This window comes from Simochromis diagramma, unplaced genomic scaffold (genome assembly GCF_900408965.1).
Source record: "Simochromis diagramma unplaced genomic scaffold, fSimDia1.1 OVJJ01000205.1, whole genome shotgun sequence".
Taxonomy (NCBI): Eukaryota; Metazoa; Chordata; class Actinopteri; order Cichliformes; family Cichlidae; genus Simochromis; species Simochromis diagramma.
Window position 1 is genome coordinate 9,913,390 of NW_024386782.1, and position 24,451 is coordinate 9,937,840.

At 39.5% G+C, this 24,451-nt stretch overlaps 1 protein-coding gene across 4 annotated transcripts in view; it reads right to left on the bottom strand.

Moving 5' to 3' along the window:
- Positions 1–22,608, bottom strand: part of arhgap21b (Rho GTPase activating protein 21b) — a 36,889-nt gene extending 14,281 nt beyond the window's left edge. The window contains exons 1-10 of one of the 4 annotated variants that reach the window (XM_040021680.1): positions 22,360–22,608; positions 21,393–21,421; positions 21,221–21,317; positions 11,548–11,730; positions 11,368–11,389; positions 6,989–7,084; positions 6,412–6,490; positions 6,277–6,331; positions 3,217–3,243; positions 295–1,867 (exon numbers count right to left, since the gene is read on the bottom strand). In XM_040021680.1, the coding sequence (XP_039877614.1) occupies positions 295–1,867; positions 3,217–3,243; positions 6,277–6,331; positions 6,412–6,490; positions 6,989–7,084; positions 11,368–11,389; positions 11,548–11,730; positions 21,221–21,292 (2,107 nt within the window). In that variant the 5' untranslated portion in view covers positions 21,293–21,317; positions 21,393–21,421; positions 22,360–22,608. Of the gene's footprint in view, positions 1–294; positions 1,868–3,216; positions 3,244–6,276; positions 6,332–6,411; positions 6,491–6,988; positions 7,085–11,367; positions 11,390–11,547; positions 11,731–21,220; positions 21,422–22,359 lie in introns of all 4 variants that reach the window. The other 3 variants (XM_040021681.1, XM_040021682.1, XM_040021683.1) reach the window with 3 other exon arrangements.
- Positions 22,609–24,451: the final 1,843 nt, after the last annotated feature.

The following is a 24,451-nucleotide window of genomic DNA, read 5'->3' on the forward strand; positions in this document are numbered from 1 at the left end:
AGGGAGATTAGTTTATCTGTAAACACAGCCTGCATCTCCCCACTGCTATATTTACACACACCGAATCAGATTAACAGTGAAACCATAGGTGTCAGTTAACCTGCAAGCATCGGAGTCAGCTTTCCATCCATCCACCACTTGTGAACTGATTTTTATTAGTGCCTATAGTGCTAATGCTATTCAACCATCTACAGTATTGGTACTACTGGTCTGAACAATGTTACTACGGTCTGCGGTTGTTGCCATGACAACGAGCAGCAGCACAGCAGCAAGGCTTACTACGGATTCTCTTACCGATGAATGGAATGGAGTCCAGAGACTCGTCCAGGTTGCTGGAGCAGGAGGTGTTACACCGTTCCCCAAGGCGGCGCATTTGGATCTCTCGACGTGCATCGTTAGGAAGCCAACACGCCACCACATCGGCCGTGGAGTCACCTCCATCGTCATTGACAGCCAGGATGTAGGAGGGTTGCCGGAGGGGGCTGGGGTTCTTTCCAGATGGAGGCTTCTCCCTTAGAACCACGATACTCTCGGAGGGGCTTTGCCCATTTACTTGACTCTGGGAATCTGAGTGAGGTGGCTTGAGGATGCTAGGCCTCTGGGGCATCTCTTTGGGAGCAGAGCATGAAGAAGATCTGGGTCCTACCAATGCTGCATCTCTGCCTACCTCAACAGGTTGCATGGTTTCAGCCCGCACCCTGCTTTGAAGTTGCTGGAGAGCTTGGCCTGCAGGGCTAACTTTGCCTGAAACTCTTTGGTCAGCGAAAGAATGTTCAACACTTGAACTCTTTGCAAAATGTAAGGGTCTGTCAGAGAGCATGGGTGAAGAGCGAGTTTGAAGAGAATCGTGTCCTTTAGTATACAGAGAAGGGACTGGGGGCCCCCTCATACCGCCACTGTATCCCACAGAAGGCCTGTAGACCATGGCCTGCCTGGGAATGGCTTGCCTACTGAGCCTCGTACCTTGGTCTGCCCTTCCATATCCCCCTCTCCTGTCACTGGGCCGGGCCAGCTCTGCAGGGTCCACATAGTCTGTGGATCGGGCCCGGGATTTGTGAACTAGGCCATCTTGGGACACGCTTCGAGGGGGCCAGTTCCTTGCATTACTAATCCTCTCTGCACTGCTCATGCGATCCTGTGAGGCACTGCGAGGGGCAACTTGAAGGTGGGGTGGAGGTCCTTGGTATGACCGGTCATGGGAAGTACTCCTTCGCCGTATCACCTTAGGACCCCAGTCTCCCCGCATAACGTGATGAGTAGGGCCAAAGCTGGCCTGACCAGCAGCTCGTAAACTGTCCAGCCTCTCCTGGATAGTCCGACTACCATGAGAATGGATCCCTTTGTTGTCAATGTACTCCCTGTATGTCTGGTAAGTGCGCCAATCAATGCTCTGGTGGTTTCCTGGGTAGTTTGACACCTGAGCTCCATATGGAACCATTCCAGGACCACCGGGATAGACATCTGCCTTTCGAGGTTGAGGATACTGGGCCAGTGACCCAGGCCTCCCCCTAACAAAGGCAGGTTCCATAAATTCCATCCTGTGTGCTGGAACCATGCGCCCCATATGGGCTGTATTATGAGGAACTACCACTGTCCTCACACTGTCATTGCGCATGCACACTGCTGTTTGGCTCTTAGGATACGATGCCAGAGGTGGTGTTGGGGGCACAGTAATCTCCTTACGGTACCCATGGTCTGGAGGTGCTGTTGGCGCTCGGCAGACCTGCCCCACTGAGTCTGTCGGCTGGGCCATGCCCGTAGGCTTACAGTCTACTCTGGGGTAGCATACTGAAGGTGGATCAGGAATGTGACAGGCATTTCCGCTGTAGCTACTGTGGCCACGGAGGTAGGCATCCTGGGAGTAGGCCTAGAAACACAGCAACAGAGAAATGTTTATAACAGATGAGAACAAGTAGCAATTGCAAAGTGTGCATAACACACGTCAGTTTGATACTAGCTACTTACAGAGAAGTCAAGCGTGATATTACAAATGTTACTGCATGTATGTGTGTGGGCAGTGCATGTTGCAGTGTGAGTGAACGCGGAGGCGTTTCAGGCAGTTCAGCTGTGTCAATGCTCTTCATCTGCTCCTTATTTAGAATTCTCATGGTAATAACGTAGGCTTGTACAGTATATAAACCAAAGAAGAAAATTTTTAACTAAAAAACTTAATGTTTCCAACACATTTTGTTATTTTATTTTTTAAAATGGTACAGTGTGGTGTACTGGTGCTTCTACAACATTACAGCCTGTGTTCTCCAAGCTTGTGGTTACACAACAGCTGTCATTTTTAGTATAAGGAAAAATGTCTCGTCCATCCAAGAAACAAACATTTACCACAAACGCTAACACCAACAGATAATTGGCAAATGGTGCACAAGCCTACTGAACTTATTTAGCCCCCACAGTGACACTTTCTGTAACACCAGTATATTAATAAGCTAACCGACTGGTTTATGGGAACAAAATCGATAACGTAAAAACTGTCATAAATGGACATAAATGCGGAAAGATAACCAATGTTTCCATTTACCCACCTCAGACTGACGGACTACAGCCTCAGACTGACAACCGGTTCCTATCGCTCACAGAGAAACTGCTATATTTATCCCCCCTGGTTATTATCCAACGTTCGGAAAACCATGCTCCATACACATGCTAATAAAGTCATTTCTAATAAATACAAACCTAAACATAAAACTTCTTCTAGCACATTAAACTATGTGCCGTTTGTCTGGTATACTCAGCATACTCTACATACAGCAAAGCATGAGACCTGTAAAGGTATGAGGACTTTGATCCCAACAGCCTTACAACCTTTCATAAAGCTGTGTGTTTCACAGAAATCACTGACTGACTCAGTTCTTCCCTTTACAGTTCAGAGGTCAATGGCCTTTATCAAACTAATGACATCTGACATGGAGAATGAAGAAGGGGCGAGGCCTTGCTGAGATGCCAGCTGGATGCCTACTGAAGTGTTCAATCTAACAGGTACTGCAGGCACAGTGCATCGCCCATTTCTACAGTCTACACATTTCAATCATGAGCACGGAGCTGAGTATTAAACACTCATGCGAGCCAACTGAAAAGCAATCATGTAAAACCTGAAGTCAACATCCAGCAGTAACAATGACACACACGCATGACATATGCAAAATGATACAGCAAGCACAACACGTCAACATCAAGAAGCTACCCAGTGTTCTGTTTCCTTACCAGATTAGTAGTCTCCAGAGAAATAGGCTGCCATCACAGCGTGAGAAAACGAGAGCGTTAAGAAATCATGGGAGAGAGGGTGGAAGAGAAAAAGATGCCAGCAGAAGAAAATGCACATGTTGGGAGAAACAAAACAGATTCATCGGGGAGAAAACATGAATCAGCCATAGCTGGGCTTGACATGCTAAAAATATACTAGAGCTGCAGTGGCAGTAGAGAGGGATGAAGAAGGAAAGATGAAGCAGGGGGTTGCCACGTTACGACCTGCCTATGCCAGTCTGTCCTGGGTGAGGTGACAAGAGCAGAAGCTTGCCTCTCATGCTGCTCTCATGTCTTCACGGTTTTATCCATATTCGGCCAGAATATTACGCTAACTGAACAAGGTGCCTCCAGTCTATGTCTCCCTCTCCTTCCCTTTGGTACTGCTCACATGACAGAAGCAGCAGCTGCTGATTATACATTCAGCTGTGATGGTACAGCTCCCCTCCCACTCCATCCTCCTCTCTCCCTCTCCCTTAGCATCAACCTGTTCAAAACACAGGGCAGTCAGCTGATTTTATCTTTTGGTTTCAGCTCGTCATTCATCCTGTTCCTTTTATTTCCCCCTCCGCTGTATTTTCTCTGTTTTCACGGTGTGCCGTCCTCTTCCCTTTTCTGCTCCTACAATGTTCAATCCATCTCTTTGCTAAGCAACTGCTGCCTGTCTCCAAGCACTGAGTGTGCTGCCTCCTAAAGTGTAACGTCTTGCTGCCAGCACCTCCAATAATCCTCTTGTTCTTATGGACAGTTCCTATTCGTGCCTACATCAATATATTTTTGCACGCGCGTGCGTGTATGTGCGCATGTTTGCCATTTGCAATACTGCAACCATGGATTTAACAACACACGTGTTTGAGGCTGAACTGTGTGAATGATTACAGATGGGAAAAATGGAGGCAGGAGGGAAAGAGAACCTATCAGGGAGAAGGGGTGGAGTGACAGTCAATTGGTTACTAGAAAAGAACTGTGGGAGTAGTCAAGGGAATGTGACCAATAATTTATTTCTCTCTGATATTTACAATGTTAATTCTAGTCGACTCATTAAAATGCTATACATACAGTGTAACGTTTTACATAACTTGCCTGTTCTGGGAGAAATGTGAAGCTTGCAGAGAGATGACCATTTGCTAAACAGGATTTTGATATTGCAAAGGTGGATGCCAAAATAAATGATTCATTGAATTAACCATCAAGTTTATTATGAGAATTTAATCTAGCCATAAATGACCCCTAAGGAGTTTTTCTAGGTAACACAGAGAGCCCAGCTCGTTTATTATCTAACTAATGAACAGGATGTCAGATAACAACAACCCCTAGGGAGAGTATTCTTTAGCTATTTGACAAAGCACTTACAGTAATTTGCTATAGATATGAAACAGATGAGTACACTTTCACTTTTGTCTGACTGTGTAAAATGCACAGTAGCTTCAAAGAGCTGCCTGCAGCATGCATGAAAGATTAATGATGAGATCTCAAGTGTTCATAGGTATGAGGACTTATCTCTGCACGTTAAATTGTTTTGGGGACATGCAATACTCACAAAGAACAAAGACAAAGGCAATATATGAACCCTAAATATTGAGCTGTGTGATTAGTACACAGGGTTCATCCGTTTTTGGGTGAAAAGCTGGAACTCCCACCATTTTTGTAATACCTAGATCATTACTAATCAATTTTTCCTCCAATCAAAAACCATAAAAAGAGACAACCAAAAAAAACAAAAAAAAGAAGAAGCTGGATTGATGGCTAATTAATGTTAATCATTCTCACAAACTAAAATAACAGTAATAACATTACCAAATCATACAGCAACTAATTCCAAAATATAAACTTCAAAATACTGTATTTGTTTACATTTTAACTGGGACTCTCCTGTGTTTAAACCTTCTCATTTTCCTGACTCCTAATCACAAAGTGTTGCCACAACTAAAGGTGGTTTTTAACTCACAAGCAGCTTGGAGGGAGGACATTAGCTTAGTCTCCGCTTCATTGACACTGGTAACAGGATAAGCACTGATTAACTACAGCTGATATAATTCAAATGTGATGTCGGCCCTTTTAACCAGCAAAAATGCATTGCCTGTGCTACCTATAAATACAAACTATTCTAACACCGCCAGAATACTTTCTATAGCGATCTTTAAAAAAAAAAAAAAAAAAAAAAAAAAAACTACACCTGATGAATGCATTTTGTTTTTTGTTTTTTTTAAAAAGTTATTATTACTAATACTATTATTTTAGGAACTGGATCCAAAATTGAACCAGACTATCAGTAACCTAATTTTAATGGTTTCATATTTCTTTCCATAATATTTGAACTCAGTTCCCATTTAGCTTCCAGCTAAAATCAGTCCTTTTTAACATTGCATTTTCTGAGAAGTAACAGTATTGCACAACATGCACAGGTTACTGTCGTGGATTTGAAGCATCACTGCCACTTCTTGTAAACCACTTACTTCACTTTTAGTTGTATTACAAACAATAACTTCATTATCTAACTTCTACCTAGAAGTAAACAGCTGAGCTGCAGAGAACATTTATCCACAAATGGTGAGAATAAAACTTCTTTTAAAAAACAGTTGATGTCTTTCATTCCTTGGTTTATTTTTAATGTGCATGGTACTTTGTATAAACCCAGATGTATAGATGAAATAAACTCAAAATATATGCGCTATTTAGATTGGCCTGTGTGTCAACAAGTTCATAAATGTATTTTTAAATAAAGCTTCCTTTACCGCTCCTTTTGGGCCATTTCAGCGGTTCTGTAAGCAGCACTTCTGGAGGACAGAAAGGGTGCTCTGGCCTGATTAGGAGGCCTAGATAGAAAACTCTGATGGGATAAGCTAGCTTGCCTACATCTCATAACTGCTGTCCCGACATGAACACCTTAAACTAGAGCAGCTCTGTCACAGAATATAAGTTATTACAAGGCTAGAGAAAAGAGAGCACTCTTTCAAAAAAAAAAAAAAAAACAACTTTTTAAAGCTAATTTTCAAAACAGGATTGCAAAGGAAAACTTACCAGTTGCAGTACATCCTCATCTTTTGGCATCACACAAAGTTCAAGGAAGTCACCACTGCAGGGGAGCAAAAGAAGTTTTAAACAAGGCAAGTAAATCAACAAGCATGAAGCACACAAATTCATACTCAGTCTTACCTGTCTTGGATCAAAGATATAACCTCGCAATAAGCTTTCCCAATGATGCTTGCTCCATTCACCTTCACTATTCGATCACCTGATAGAAAACAAAATCAAAAAGAAAAGGCTTGAGTGACCTCAGTGACAGAATCCTAGGAAAACTTCAAGCTCTTTGTGTGAGGGAAACATGTGCTCATGACAGAAAGTAAAGACTTGAGCACATGACTATGACTTCTTAGTAAGAAAAAAAAGTAACATAGTAACATAATGAAAGTTTTCAATAAGTGTGGTTGAAGGGTTCCGTATTGACTAAAATCCTTAAAATCATTAGGGTACCCGGCAGAAAGCAGCAGGCCTGGCTTATGTTGTGCATAACAGCGAAAGGAATGTCAAGACAACTTAAAACTGCACTCCTTGCATTTTTGCCCCTATGCTTTCAGTAGGACAATATCATAGAGGAAGTTGCAGACTCTGTGTTACTGTAATATGCCTCTTCTGTTGTAATGCTGTGACTTCCAAGAAATTACACCCCCATGAACAACCTCTTTTTGGTAGTTTTTGGTAAATAATGATGACTGGCTGACATTTGACAGACCTGTGCAAAGTCCAGCGCCATGAGCAGGGCCACCTTCCTTGACCTGCTTCACAAAAATAGTGTCCATTGGTTCCAGTCTATTTCGCTGCCTTCCTGCTGATAGTAGAGAACAGAGTACACTTATTTATAAACCATATGCAATACAAACACATGAAAACATATCAAATGTATTACAGGGTAGTTCTGAAAATTTACTCTTAATGAGGTTTCCAACTTCATAACAGAGAAAATCCTGACAAAGAAAAGATTTATAAAACCTTCAGAGAAGAAAATCCTAAATGTTTAGTACAAATGACAACAATTTCTTACCGAAGTACAAGCAGACCTATGATGTAGATTCATTTTTTAACCTTTGCCCTTTTTTCACAACTAAATCTAAAAATTTGGAAAAACAAAAAAACAAAAACAAAAAAGCCCCAAGCTGACCCCAAGATGTAAAATTGCTTTATAAATTGTCACATATGAGAACAGAGAGGTTTGTCACAAGCTTTGGAAGGATGCAAACCAACATTATGCCTGGATAGTAAGCTGTGGTCTGTCCAATTCTTTCTCAGTTTTAAATAGACATGGTCATTAACTGATTGAGAGAGGGAGAAAAAAAATTAAACAGGGAAGGGGAGCTTTGTGATTTTAGGGACAGTGATAAAAGAGAAAGAAACCCGTTTGGTCATGCAGCTCCTGTCTCCTAGCAGCTGCAGAGCCATAGAAAAGAGGGAAAAAAAGGGGGGGGGGGGATACTAAAACTAAGACGAGGTAGAGTGACAGTGTGTTCAGCTGCCTCAACTCCCACTCTTTCCTTATAAACTGAGCAAAAGCTCTGGGCACAGCCAAAGAGTGGCCAATCGTTAACATTCTGCTAGTGAGTCATCCCAAACTAGAGCAGACAGAAAAGCCAGCATGAGAGCAGGCGTGATAGTATTAAAATACTCCACATTTGTTGTTGTTTAGAAATTCAGACATGATCTTGTAAGACACCTAATGATCATGCCACTGACAGGCCGATAAAGCTAATTATTTTTACACCAGGCCAACCTCAAAATTAATTAATTTTTTTCTCCCCCTCCTTTCCACACACCCGTAATTACTCATGCAGAATCACATCCTGGGGACATTATGTAATATAGTACAAGAGTCCCATACTGCTACACCAAAAAGAGATGCTCCATCTGGTGGTATTCTGAGAAGTTGCAAGTCCTAATTTCTTCAATGAAGCCATCTAGAAAATGCCACTAAGAACATCTAGATGAATGTTGGGAGTTGCACTGAATAAGAGACAGACTAAAACAAATGGCAGTATTAATGTCACCAAGGTATAATAGCTCTGTTCGGCACAGATACACAAAAACAAATGCACATGCCAAAAAAGTTTGAGTGTTCCTTTAAAAACCTTTCCAAGAAAATGGAAAAAAAGGAACAGGTTTGGATTGCTCCAGGAAAACTCAAGAGAAGTTTGTGCCTACAGCTGACTCATATTTATCTATGCAGATTTCACCGTTATGTAAATGAAGACTATTAAAATATAGTGCAAAATAATTTCTAGGCAAAAACTCAATAACCCACCATAAATTAGCTTCATGGTTAAAAGCAAAAATATTAATGCCTGTCCCCCATAAGCAGTTTTAAAAAAGACGGAGCTGTGAATGAGGTAAAAGGCAGCAATTATCAGATCACTGGTGAACCCAAACGTGACCCGAGCCATGACAGAGCATCTTTGTCTTGGGAAGAAGCAGACTCTTGTACAATTTGTGAATGGATGGTGATGTGGCACACCATAACCACAGCACATCCATAACTCTGATTCTTTCTTTTTTTCTTTTTTTTTTTCTTGGGGGGGGGGGGCTGGCTTGTTGGTTTTAAGTAAATTCACATTTCTGTCTTCAGAATAACAACCAGCCTTCATCTGAATGATCAGTTATGTCAACAGCAAATTAGGGTGGATGCAGTGTTTTTAAGACTCACTGAGGTCTGATTACCAAATAACCCAAAACCCGATTTTGAGGCACAAAACTGTTTATTAAACTGTTTTGAGATGTTGGGGATCGTCCTAAAGGTCATTTTCTTTTTCGGATAGTTCACATATACCAATTCTCTTGTTTGTTTTTTAACATCCTTGTATGAGTTTCTATTAACTTTAACATTTAACCTGGATGTGGTCAAGGCTAGCAGCAATAAGACAGCCACCCTTAAACACAAGTCTGTTGCTGTAATTTGCTGTTTTCATCCATATCCATTAAGGTCAAGTTCCTTAAATGACTTAAAAACTTTTGAGAAAACTCTTTATGATTCGTTTTACATTATTAGTGTTTCCATCACCTTTTCATGTGAAGGTCATCTATGCAATGAAGCTCTTTCTATAAGTAATTCTACTTCATCCAATTCTTCCCACATTAATTTGCTTCCTACTGTTGCCCCGACAGATTTTTTTGCAAAAAATACACAAAACTGATGGGACCATTTGCACAATAATAAAACTGAGTTGCACTGTAAATAAACCTATAGAATACTGCTTTGGTGTATTTTTATTCTGAATAGAGAAGTACACGTCAAAAACTGATTCATAACAACAACAAAAAAAAACATCAGAGGTACGACAGTGCAGCTTTATCCTCCATGTTTTGGGGAGGCAGCATGTTTGTTTGCTTGCTGACTCAGACTGGACTGAAAAGCCCTCAGGTTGGCTTTTTTCTTGCTGCCTGTGAGCCCCTGTGAGGAGCATTATAAAACTACCGGGATTCTTTAATATTCTCCGGCTTACCTGATCCAAAGCAGCAAAGCCCTGGGCAGAGCGCTGGGCTTCTAAAGTGTTTCAATTTTTGGGGGTGAAACAGAAATAATATACTTTAATGGCACCTTGCTTTCCTATAATGTTACTTGAGGTTTTACATCTGAACAATAAGCAAGCTCAATATCTGCTGTATAAAGTATCAGAAAGTGTTCATAATAGTTTTATTAGAATAAACACCTAAGAAATTAGCTTGGAAAGACATCTCTGATTTAAACAGTAAAGTGTTACAGCTTGAAATTTCTATTTGGCCTAACTTGTTGAACTGTGAAGGGAAAAAAATACCCAGAGGTGATTTTCCTTTTTAAAAAGACCAACACTCTTAAAGATGGCCACTAAAGACATTCTTCAGAAATGTACAGAAATATTAGATTTTGTTCATATTAACCACTACACACTAACACTTAACAACTTTAGATCGTGATCTTCCGAGGACTTTATGGGGCTTCCCATTTTGTAAGAAAACAAAACGATTACTTGTACATTTAATAAATAAACTTCAACATGTGCAAGAAAATTTACATGGCTACTTTCCAGCACATGTTTTGCTCTGCCGTGATTATAAATGTCTCATAGATTTACTGACACCCACAAAAATAAGTTGAGCTGATGGACCAACGTTCTTATTCAAAATAATTGGAGCAAAATTTAAATGAAATCCATTCTAGCCCAACAGGTACAAGTACATGCTCGGTGTCCATTGAAGAATGACAACACAACATTGTTTGAAAGATCTGAAAATACTTCCTTGCAGTTTCAGTAATTGAATCTAGACATTTTCAGTCTCACTTGGCAAAAACTCAAGGACAGTGCATTTCCTCAACACTGGCCTAAATCCAAAAAAATACTTACAACCAAATAAACATTACAGACACTTTCCTAATTTCTCTTCTTCTCTACTTTCTGTTTCACTATATCACACTTTAAACAAAGCATGTGACGTATTGGTAACTTCAGGCTACTCCGGTTATTCTGGTCACATACCGAAAAGGTAAAAAACAGTAACGGATTGACATACGTCTGCCATAGACAGGGTGTGAATATTTATAACGAAGAAACCAAACCATAAAACTCACTGTCAAACACAGCTTGTTGAAAACTGAGACCATCTCTTTCTAAGGGCATGAAAAAGGCTGAAAAGCAGCCAGAACAAAATGTGTAGTGAGGAGAGTCAGAGCAGGACAGAAAGAGGTGGTGCTAAACAAACCTTTCACAGGAACTACATTGTACCCACTGCATTTTATGTACACATAAAAAAGGAAAATCTTTGTGTATTTTACTGCATATAGTAACTATCTTTACATAATATAGTATTTTGGGTTTTTTTTTTAATTACCAGTCTGTTCTTCTTATTTATTTTTTTCTACTTTTGTATTGTTTTCTAATACATCTCTAATTCACCTCTTCCTTTTCCTTTTGGCCCTTGTGCTGCAGTAACAAGCTAATTTCCACAGTGTGGGATTAAATAAAGTCTATGTCTACTCACTACATTAGAAAAAAAAAGAGCTGAAGGGTGGATGCAATTCAGATGAACTGCTCTTATTCAGCAGTACTGAAAGGTAGGAATAAGAAGAAACAGCTGAATTTTTCTGCTTACCTCTGCGGCCATGATCTTCCTCCTGTAAAAGCACAGAAATCCTCAAGTGACTTTGCTGCTCATGGTCAGAGTCTTTTCAGTACTAGGCTTTTTGCTGACTTAATGCTATCTTATGTGATAAGAGGCAAACAATACTCAGGTCAATAAAACTCATGAAAGTTTCTGAGATGTGAAATCTACCGGAAAGTAGTGCAGCGTTGACTCCGGTGGGTACACAATGAAGTGTCGAAGGGTGAAGCCGAAGCCTTGGGATGTGCGATGCAAACGCACACTTTTCGGCCTCGGCCATGAGAATGGCTCGTCATCTGTTGGGTACGGCGCTGCGGCTGAATCAGCCAAGCTCCTCCACTCTGGAGTGTCACTCTGAACAAAGAAAGTTTTAAGAATTTAAAAAAAAAAAAAAAAAAAAAAAAAAAAAAGGGGAAGCATCTTTTTCTAAAGAAGATTTAAATTGTTCTGATAAAAAAAATTTTTAGCTACATAATCTAGGAATGGGCACAAATAAAAAGATAAAGTTAAAAAACAAAAAAGAAACAAAAACAGAACTACATCATATGTTAAAGCCACCACAAATTCCCACATCAACAAACATCCTGTTCAGAGGAATTACTGTGCATTAGCACAGGGTCATTCATTTCAGCTTAACATAGAGTAGAGGAGAATGGGCCTATGAAAAACATTAGTGGTTGCCCAGTGTTTACCATCAAGTCATTTCAGAGTATCCCATTTACACAGCTGGAGTAGAGCATGTCAGGCTTTAGACATCACTCCTGTGTTTACTGACTATTTATAGCTTCACACCTTTGTGGTATCGTGTTTGTAGCAACGCCTCCTTTACACAGAACTCCTCCTTTCAAATATGCACTACTATTTCAGTTTGCAAACACTTTTTGGGCCATCTCTCATTACTTTTTGAAGGATGGCCCAAAAAGATAAATACAATTAAAATCTACAGCGTCGTTAAATGACGCAAGTCTGTTACTTTCACATCACTGCACGTTTTACTGTTTGTGTTTGCAATAAAGGCAGCATCTGCTGCGTAAAACACAATGTAAATACGGATAAATTATTTATTAGTTTGTTCAGCAAGTCCACAAATTTCTTTGTGGCTTTCACTTTCAATGGTATATTATCAAGTATCTTGCCTAATAAGTCATCCCCCAGTGAATGCAAGCCTTAAATGGTTTTGTAATCACTTATTTTCCTCATATTTGTCAAACTGTGAGGACAGGATGCACAAACACAAAAAGCATGTGCTTTTATTCTCACTGTTTTGAAAATGTATATGCAAAATACATTTGACTTTTCATTGAAATTGTCTTAAAGAATAAATACAAACAAAAAAGTACATCAGATATAAATATAACATATCAAATATATAGCAAATATAAATAAAACACTTTGACAATAATGATTTTAAAAACACAAAAAGAGCTTAACACTTTGATTAAAATCCATAAGCTCACACTTTTTGAAAATTTCCAAGTGAAAATAACAACTTCGTCATATAATTAACAGCTGGTTTCTGTCACTTAACATAACAGCTTATAAATCTGTTATCTACAGATCTAAATCTACATAACCTTTTTTTTTTTTTTTTTTTTTTTTTTTAAACTGACCTCAAGCCAGTGTTTATACCAATCCTGTCATTCTCCACTATAACTTTCAGAACACCTCTATCCAGTCAGCCTTGAAAAGTCTCAATAAACATAAATAAATAAATCAAATTTCCTCATCCTGTCTCAAACAAACCCTCCCCCTCCCCACTGAAGCACAGACTTTCCCCAACAATGTGAAGAATTTGATGAGCTTGCATTCAGGCCATCTCTGCTTGGGCAGAAATGTTAAACAAAATGTCAGAAAACTGGGAGGAATTACATCCATTTTCAAACAACCTATGAAAAGAATTTGAAAGAATTTGCTTGTACACATTAAAACAAACAAACAAACAAACAAAACTTGTTTGTTTTAAGCAAAACCAAACAGCTGTTGCACACAGTGATGAACGGACAAAACAAACATTTCAAAAAACAGTTTGTCAGCACAAACCTAAAACTTTCCAACTTTCCACCCAACTGCTCTTGAGTACTTCGCAGACTGAACAGACTGTCTCACACTGTCTCACACTCATTGACTCTTCTCAAATGTTATGCATGCCTGAAGGTGTATACCAAGTTAAGGCATGTTACACTGTGCTCTCTACAGCCTTCTTAACAGTCTTATTTGGCCACTTTGACCAATATATTGCTGAAAGGGACAAACTATTTGAAATACATTTTACTTCAAGCAACATCACAAGCAGGGCACATAAAGGTTTCAAATGTACACAGGATAAGAAACCAGAGCACTAATAGCTGGCTGGGAAACAGAGCTACAGGTGCAGCTGACACCCATGTGTTTTGATTAAACCAGCAGAACAGGTTTTCCTTTGAATGAGCTTTGGCTGTACTGTGATACCAGCACTTCCACATTAAAGTCTGTGTCTGTATGAGCTCTGGTTGTATTAAATGTGTACCCAGACGACTGTTTCTGGTGATAGGACTGGATGTTTGAAATGCCTGCACTGCTGCCCTTGTGTCTCCAGGGCAAGTCAGCCTCAGTTTACTGGATCAGATTTAGCAACTTGTCCAGAGAACAATTTCCCAACCTTTGATCTTTAGACATGGTCTGGCCATGCAGTGTTATCATTGCCACTCGCATAGTTATTAATGATGTGACATTCCAGTAAATTCTAGATGGGCATTTCCCTCACTTAATTTAAAAAAACAAAACAACAAACAACAAAAATGGGTATTGTTGTGGAGGAGTTGTATCAACCTCACAGTTGATACCACTTTTAAACAACTGTGAGAAGAGGTCAAAGGGGAAGCAACATAAAAGAAAATCATGACTTGTGAAAAAGGGGCTACAAAGAAAAGCACATGAAAGGAACGTCCACATCAAAATATGACACACCTCTCTTTCCTGCCCACAAATGAATGCCTCTCACCTATTTATGAATCACTAGAATGCCAGACTGTTTGCACTGGGTGAGGCAGTTTGGAGAAGGTTTGAGAAGGCATTTGCTAATCTGGTGGACGTCTGTTGGAAATTAAAAGTGACCAGACCCGCATCTCAAATTTTGCTGCGGTAAATAATCACCAGAGCAGCAAATATCAAATATTTAGAGGTTTTAGAAAATTACCAAGTAATTTTAAAGAGTTCCTTTTTTATTCTGAATGAAGGGTCTAAAAGTCAAAGACAGCCTGAGAAGCTGGAAAGACAAAGACAAATGCAGTATTTGAGTTTTTAATAGTAGTGTTTCAATATGTTTGAGCTAATAACTGCTTGATCCAGCAACACCGTCTGCACACTCAGACCAAGCTAAATGTGAAGACTTGTTGCTCCTTTGTAAAAACTCATTTCTTTCCTCAGTTTCCTCAGATGCTTTTGTTTTTCTACTAAGGGAAATATTACCATTACTGCTCTATAAAGTAAAACCTAACCCAGTTCCATATATTGATCCCAAATGTTGACTAAATCTCTAGTAAGAACCACTAAAATTATCAATTAAAAAAAGAGGGGTAAGAAAGACTGACAGATAAGATTACAGTAGATACAATGCATCTACAAGAAGACAGACCCACCATCACTCTTCTGCCTTCTCCATGTTCCTTGCATCTGTACGCTGTTGAGTCCTACCATTTAAATGCTTCCCTGGGTAAAGAATGGCCACATAATTAAATAATGTGACAGTGGCAACAGTAACACTACTGCAGTGCACGAGCATTTAAAACACCAGCACCCTGTGACGTTGACTCTGAATGGGTCGGTTGTAGGGAGTTCAGTTAGTGCATCACATTGATACCTTGTTTATGTTAACGTTTGTACTGTAACGTTTGTGTTAGCTTACCTTTCAGAAATTTCTCAGGATCACGCTTGCAAAAAGGAACACCTTTTTAGTTCTGCTAGCTAATGAGTGAAATGCGATAGTAAACCAATACACTGTCAGTTAAACAGCATAATTGGCATTGAACACTAAACCATATAGGGAAACTATGACATGCAACCAAATTTGTGATTAGTAACGTTTTTTTGTTTGTTTTTTAATTCTGTTTTGTCCTGTTTTACTTGTATTAATCAAAGGCGTGTAGCTGATTTTGTCCTGTAAAGACAAACTCAGCCACATGACTTCAGCCACTCTGTCAAATGGCTGAAGTCATAACAGAGCGCATCTTTAGCATGGTTATTACCAGCTGGGAACATCATCTCACTCCACAGCATGTACACTGCAATTGTGAATTCATGAACTGAATCATCTGTAAACTTTGCAAACTTGTTATTTTGGACTGAAAAAAAAAAAAAGGTTTTTTATTGAATTTGAAGCTTTATTTTAACTTATTGACAGAAGCCATTTTTAGTTTCCTAATTACACACTTTAAAATAAAAAATACTACTACCACTTTAATTTTTATTACGTAATTTTTTTATTTACTTCATTTTTATTCTGACGGCCCTATTGAATATTGATAAAAATACACATGTGATTATTTTCAAATTCATTTGTTTCCTGGGTCAACAGGGTGATATTCACAAGTGGGCAGAATTGAGCAGGTGAGGTACTGGAGCCTAAAACAGGAGGTTTGCCCCGAGGAAGCGAAGATCAGAGTTTTTGAAAAAATTGTTGACTAATCAAATGATCAAAGACAAACTGGCAGATTATTCGACTACATTGAGAATCTTTAGTTGCAGTCCTAATATTAAGTACGGATCGCACCATACAAGAGCACTGAGATGCCTTAACATATCAAAGACCATACCTTGTCTTAATGCAGACAAAATAAGTGTCTTCAGAAGTAAATGTTCTTTGACAAATGACACAGGAGTACATACACTGTTTCAAGTATGCTGAATCCAAAGAACAGGTGGTTATCCCCCAGGAGTTTTTATGCTGACTACACCATTGGTGCCCCTACCACAGAGATTAGAGAGCAGTTTTCACATAAAAAATTGATATACAACAACATGACAAGTGTTTGTTAACAAATCTTATGAAACCACACTGCGAGGCCTGTATGTCTGAAAGCCTCTGCTGACATCACCAAATCAGACATTACATGCACCACATGACATCAGCTTTCACATAACCTTCAAATGTGAGGAAACATAGTTCTCTGTGGGCTGCTAAATTCTACACCACATCCCATCCAAACCAAGCACTTAGCTGTGAAAAGCCTAAGATAATGATACAGAGAGCCACTGGTGAGCACTGGGCGTTCCAGCCTTGTACTGCAGGACAAGGTTAGGAGAAGTATCATTACTCAGTCTACAGTCTACACAGACACGTGGTGCATTTTCTGCACGCCACACTTCTACTTGTAACATATGGATGAGAAGGAAATGACTGAATGCCATTTATGTGGGATTTTTTTTCCTGTATGCTGACACAGATCTGTGTGGTTTGAAAAAAAATTACCTTTTTGAAGCTTCGTTCAGTACAGTAGTTCCCTAAAAAATTTTTAAAGTAAAAAAACAAACAAAAAAACAAGTTTGCAGCCCACATCTCACAGTTTTAAATCAATCACTGACAATAAAAGAAAAGATTTACACTGAATTTTACTTAAACAGAGGTGCAAATCATCAGTGAAACCGTTCTCTGTACTGCCTTAGGCTACGTCCACACTAATGCATTTTTGTTTGAAAGCGCATCGTTTTCTCTCCGTTTTGGCCTCCCGTCCACACTGAGACGGCGCTTTCCCCAAGGAAAAACGCAGCGTTTTGAAAACGCTCTTGAAAACGCAAACATTTCAAAACGGAGCTGTCCCGTTGCGGACACTCGAAAACGCAGGGCTTTCTAAGACGATGACGCATTTCAGTCATGTGATGCAGTCATGTGACCAATTAAACAAAGATAGCAGAGTGCATTATACAGCAGTTGTTTTGACTGCTCTCAATTTTGACAGCCCTGAAAAAGATTAATATCAGTTTGTACATGCTCCAGATAGCTTTTCTTCAAATTCTTTAATTCTCACTCGCTTTTGTGAAAGCGCAGGACTGGAATGTAAGCGTTTTTGGCCGTTTCAATGTGGACGCACAACTCTGTGAAAATGACTGAAAACGCTAGTGTGGACACGGAGCGTTTTCAGACGAAAATGCCGTTTTCACATCTATCCGGGCTAGTGTGGACGTAGTCTTAGTGTCACATAAAACCCAAATGGCATTCCTTCAGGCCGAGGTGTACTCCATTACTAGCACACATTTGACTTCTGGTTTGTTGAGCAGTAATTTGATCTCTGTTGTTTTAAAATGTGGAAATGCCATCTCACCTTGGCACCTGATACCTCCTCTCACTCACAGCAGTGATCATATTTCCTTCACCTCTCACTGTTGTCAGCTTAGCTACTTTATCAGTATAATTAGTCACCTCTCATAGAAATCTCTCTAGAAATCTTTTATAAACAAAAACAACTAGAAACCAAACGAGCAACTTTTGGGACAAGCCATCTCCTGTATCGCTGTCAGAGATCCTACTCGCCTGTTGCAAGAACACGTCTATCTGAATCTACTCTGCTCTGTCAGCAGCAGAGAGCACCACCTGTGAAAGAGGGCACATAGAAGTTTTGCACAATGTGAAAAGGGGGAGAGAGAGAGAGAGAGAACCCACCCAAAAAAAAAAAAAAACAACCAAGACAAGACTTACTGTTGGTTTCTCTTTGAGTGATAATTAAAAATTTTAAAAAAATATACCCCACACTCAAAAAAAAAAAAAAAAAGGGAAAAAAAAAAAAATCACGGCACAACCATTGTCTTATCTCGTTGTCTTATAAAGCTTAATATCCTCATTAGTCCACACTGTGCTGGTCGAACGTGCCAGGGTTAACAACTTTTCTGAAAGAAATCTTGTTACATCCCGTATGAGTTTGTCATACAATGCTGCTGTTATAAACATTAAAGCTGGTAAATAAACAGTCTTGCTCAGCAGCTGTAAGCCCACCCCTTGGTTGTAATTTTGAACATACTTTCTGTTGATCGTTACTGAAACCCCAGAGGGCACGGAGAAGCCTCTCTGCATACGCGAAAGACTAGCAGTGAATTATTTAAAAAAAAAAAAAAAAAAAGACAATTTCAAAAAAGCTCAGCACCAAGGAGTTGTAGTGATACTTCAGTTCTCTGCAGGATCATTTGCTTTAATTTTTCATTCTCCTCAATGGGTGAAATTACTGATGCCACTTGTTTTCTGAGCAGACATGTCAAAAACACTGGCATTATCTCACAAATTTTACTAAAAATACAAGCTGCTGAAAACGAATAACATGTTAACATATTTGATAGAACTGCCTATATTTTAGGTTTTGGACCAAAAACACTGGGACATGTGTAACGGGCATTTTTCTTTCAAGGAAACTGATTTAGTGAGCAGTTGTTAAAAAGGAAAATATCCCCTCTTATTGGATTTGTCTGTAACCATCTGTAATCTTTCTTAGTTGCTTGAACAAGACACAGAGCATGTCACACAGTTTTCCATGTGTAGACATAGATGTTTTACAACACAGTGAGGAAAAACTGAATCACACAGCCCATCTCTTATGTTCTCTCGTGAGACGCTGCAGACACAATCATAACGCAACAGGAAGTAACAGACGACTTCTATCCAATTGAAGGTCAATTTTCCCTTCCGATTGCCATCAGTTAACCATACGATGCCTGCGCAGAGGGTTCTGTAAAAAGGCAGCAAGCCTAAATCAGATAAACACTGAGCTTTAATGAAGCCAGGATTGTGGTGACAGGGGAAGTCTGTTTGTCAATGGTCTCCTACAGTGCTAAATATGGATCATGCTTCATCATCCAAAACAATAATCCAGTTCCAACCACTCTCATTTCTGTTGTTCTACTAGAGAATGAAAAGCTGGAATTATCCATCGTGAAAAAGGCATTCATCATACAGAAGCTGTAGGGGGGAAAACCCATACAATAGAGTTTGATTTAGTAAACACCATAGGCCAATATAGAAATTCCTAAAACACACATAATCACACAACAGCACACTCATCAGCACTAAGCAGCACTGTGCCGCTAAATGAATGTCTGAAATCCAAGCAGAGGAAGGGCTGTCTGCTATTTGGATTCAGCTGCAATGTCTGAATACCACGCACTATTCAGCTGATAAAGCAGACAGACACTCCAGTGTGGAGGAGGATAATGCCACCAATCAAACTCTTGATTCAAATAACAGATATTTTTCCTCCATTTTTAAGAGTCTGCTTCACAGTATTCACTATAAACACTTTCCACATGTCTAATAGTTATAACGGATGAGAAAACTTTAAAAGAACAGGACTGACTAGTAAAGAATTAAGCAAGGGTGGGTGAGAAAGACTTTTCCCCCACCCCCAGATCCAGCTCCCGTCCCCCTGATGTAATCCCAAGAACACCAACAGTGACATGCTTTCTCTAAATTAATATACAAGTCTTGTATCAAAATGATTTTCCTGATTCCCAACGACTGCAGCCATTGCACGCTCTTTTAAGATACTAAGAGAAAGTGAAAATCCGCCTAGGAAAATTCTTAGGTCATTAATTAAATCCAGTGTCATCATTTCCAGAAAATCCCTGAACCAGAGACTCCAGGGGGTTTCCGGCTCAAAATTAGCACATGAATTGGTTTGTGTGGTAGTCTTATTAGAGGGAGTGCTAAAAAGGAGGATTTCCTCTCACGGCACTATGCTGTGGCTTTCCCTCATGGCACATCAACACTTACTAAAGTATTCACAAACAGGTTTCTGGGATCCTATGCAAAAGAACTGTCTATTTTCTCTCATGCTGTATTATTCATTCATTAAATGAATGTAGTAGTGGCAAGCATGTATCCAGATGGCTGAAATAACAAAAGGTAAGCACATCATCTAAGTTTGTTTTCTTAGCTGTGACAGTGAGATGCAGCTAAGGCTGTGTCTGTTGAATGAGCTTCAACAGTGAATGCGCTAGTATGTGGTGTGCTGGTTGATCCAGAAATTTTAATTTCAGGCCTCTTAGGAAAAAACAAACAAACAAAAAAAACCTCATCCCTGTGAATAAATTAGAAAAAGAAACCCCGGAAAACCAACTCTATTACTCTGTAATTGATTCATTATAATTTTTTAGGCATTATCTGCTGCCCTGAGTCTGAGATACAAAAATCAAATTCAGCACATCTACCTAGTTTAAAGTAACAACATAATCACCTGTATGTCCCTCATTTAGGGATGGTGATCATGCAAACTTGGGAGGCTTAAATGACAAGCTGAATATTAGATTAAAGGCAATGGAGGAAATCAAAGAAAACTACAGACTATAAATAGGTGCCCTTTCATTTCAAAGAGTCCCAGTTGCTACCTACTTTATTACAGTATAAAGGTCTTCATTCAGGCTGCAGGCTTTCAGAGGAGCAGATGGTATCCTGTCTGGTACAGGGGTCACAGCTTAAAAATCTGAAAGACGGGTCTTGAATAAACACCATCGTTTGAGTTTGATTATAATTTCAAATCTGATTAAATGTTGTAACCAAAACCTGTTCTTTTGATCTGTTCATCTACCACAGCCAATCTTAGTTGAGAAAAATCTGAAGCACTCAAAAGAAACAAAAATCTGATGGCCATATTTATGACAAGAATAGATAAGAGGCACGTTGTTGACATAAAGAGCAAAAGAATTCAGCAGGGGTTGCTACAAACACAAACAGCTGGTCCTTGGTGTCAAACAAATCCCACCCCCACTCAAAACCAAACTGAAGGAGGTGGAATAACACTGAAACTGCAATCAGTTGGCCACAGAAATCCCTTTTGGCATCAGCATTTAACACATTTCAGGACTTTAAAGAAGTCTGACTCATACTCACCTCACAGAAAGAAGATCTTGCTCGTTGCCTCTCATCGTCTTCACAAGAAGGAACCCACCGTGATGCCATCATTTAGCTTCAGTTAAAATGCTGATGTCTGTAAAGCACCACATGAAAAATGTAGCTCCACCAGGATGTTAAAAAAAAAAAAATGCTCCAATCCGATTCACACCTCCATACTTGCTGGATTTCTTAATCCATCTGTTTGAGAGATATGAGATGACATATGTGTTTAGTGCATTTAAAAAAAAATTCAAAGGCAGATTTAGGAATCAGCTGCACAGCAATTACATCTCACACTACTCCAAGAGTCTGTACAAACAACATGAATGAATACCTTGGTTGTTTATAATAGCAGACCACTCGTGATTAATTCTAGACAATCAGCATTATGCAACAGGGTCCTAACCAAACGCTACTTCTAAATGCTGTTTTTGTGTCTCATCCTTGGAGAGCTTCACACTCAGGTGCTTGAAAACAGGCTGATTCAGGGTAATACTATGTGACGGCACATCATAAAAAGTTAGAACAAACTTAATTTGATAGTTAAAATGAATTATTATTACAGTTGACTAACTTAATGAAGTCTAACAATGTTGTAGTAGCCAACACCAGGACTATAACCAGCGTAAAGCACAACAACGTGGAGAGCCAGCGGTGCATTAACTGAATAGCCAGCAACAAGTGGACTGGGGACTGTCGGGAGGCTGGGCGAAATATGTCCGTCGCATTCAAAATTGAGACACGAAACCCCACAGAAACTATTTCTTACAAAATAAAAACACACGAGCTTTATTTGCCGTTTGTGTTTCACGACAAAGCCGACGTTTGTGCTTTTTAGAGGATGGATTTCAATCACTTGATTGAAATCGATGTTTAAATGAGACACGAAGGGAGCATGCCGAGCTGTTGTTCCCGAGCGCTCAACAAAAGAAGCTTTTCCCTTTGTTACTTTACATAAAATACCACAATAAAAGCGGTCCAAACGTCCACACGAGGCACTGCTGCCCCTTTTGCGTGTTTATGGAAGCTCCCTGTAAAACTAGCAAAGTGGGCAAAAGCGACAACCAAGCAAACTGCGGCAACAGGCTGCTAATAGTTAGCCTCCATGCTAACGGTTGGAGTTAAAACAAAGTTACCTGTGTAGTTGAGAAGCGTCATTACAGGCTGTCAACGACGGCGATGCTTATCCATAAAAACCCGCAGAAAAAGTACAAACATATCGTGTATGGTCCAGTGTGGAGGGCGTTGTCATAATTTAATAGAGTCTGAGTACAAACGACTTTCCGGTGATTAATCCAAACCTACTCAGTGGAGGCGCATGGTGCAGTTCGGAATTTTTTTTTTTTTTTTTTTTTTTTGCCTCCACTGTTCCCGACTCTCTGGGAGTCCACCTTCGGTCAACAGGACACTATCAGCCAATCAGGAGCGGGGTTGTATTTGACCGGGCCAATGAGGCGCGAGTTTACAATAAGCTTGTATCTGCGCTTGTAAACGGTGGCGTTTTTTTAACCGTTCCCGTGAACTATTAGAGCAGTATTCCCGGGAGAACAGGGGAGAAGATGAAAAGATGCATGGTGTAACAAATCCGTAATTCAAGCCGTTCAAAAACTCGTCGTGGTTTTGGTTTAATACGCACAGCAAGGGTGAACGAGGAGTCACATGCCCCGGTTCAAAGTGAGGTCGAGCTGAGCTAGTAATGTGGAGGGCAGTGGTGATTTCACACATACCACACAGCATAAAATCTTTTCTTTCATCTTATCCACGAAGCAGATAGTTAACAATAAATGGACACTCCTTCGCTGCACTTTAGCTGCAGACTGAAATAAGTGCTCGGATTCTCGGGCCCCTGACAAATGCCCCTTTTATGCCTCTCCAACATAAGGAGCCACCTGTTCCTGGGACTGGCAGCTTTTGTTACAGAGGTCAGTTAGGGAGGAGAATTTCACAAAGCTGTCCTGTCCAGCCGGTTCTACTTTCAGTGGGTCCAAGTGGGATATATCAGCTCTGAAAATTGATATAAAACCTAAATACTTAGCATTATATCTTCAAGCAGCTGTTTTTCTTAGATTTATGGTGTACATATTATTTATTAATGCAATTTGAGCTTTTCTCTTACACAGTACCAGTATTGTACTGTTATTAACTTCATTTTAATTTTGTTTTTTTTAAATAACTATATTGTTTATTATTGTGTATTGTAAATGTTGGGGGGGGGGGGGGTTTCAATTATTTTTAGTTTCCGTTTGTATGACTTTGTAATTCTGAAGAAATCACTCATTTCAGCCTCCATTAAAGTCAGCTGCACTAAAGCCTGTAGTTACTTAGATCCAAAAACATTTTTTTTTATTACAATGTGATGTGTAATGCACATGTAGCACCCATGCACCCATAGTGCTGAAATTGCACTAATTCTTTCAGACATGTAATGCTGATATAAACACATATTTATGTCACACACATTTATATTAAAAGGTTTTTGTGCATTTGTTTAGCTGGACTACACAGCTCACTTGAGATTATATTGGGCTGAATGTGGCCTGTTAATTAAAGGTAGTTTGACACCCCCGCTTTAAAATATTACAACTATATTGAAGTTTGGTCCATAGTAAACTGAGAAATGCTATTGACATCCAATTGTAAGATATTATACATGAACTTTTTCTGTAATTGTGAATATTTAAAGTGGTGCATTGCTGCTTTTGCTTCTGAAAAAGATCAGAGTACTTCTTCCACTACTGTAAAAAGTACTGACTACAAATTTAGGGGTTGCAATAATGTAATTCAGTTGTAGCTCTTACTTTATCACTGTTGGAGGTCTGGTGAGTCAAAAAGGCAAAGTCTATTCACTGTCCCAAGAGATGGTTTTCTTTATGGCACGTTGTGCTCAGTGCTTAAGCAAAGGGAGTCACATGTCAAGTGCATACAAAGAGCACAGCAGCTCAGCACAACGAGCTCTCTTTTGTTCATTTTGTAAGTTCACTTACAGTTAAAACCCCCTTTTTAAAACAAAACAATGGCAACCTGATGTTTCAGGATGCTTTTGGTTTAAAGCTTTGCTACTTCGGGGCCTATATAGGTGCCAGTTTTCCATAAAATTAAGAGAAGCTCAACACCATTAAAAAGACATATGAAAAAAAGAAAAAGACTCCAAGCCCCTTTTGTATATCATCAGCCTAAGAAACATATTACACAAGGTCTTCTTTATATTCATAGCTCAGCCAAGGAACC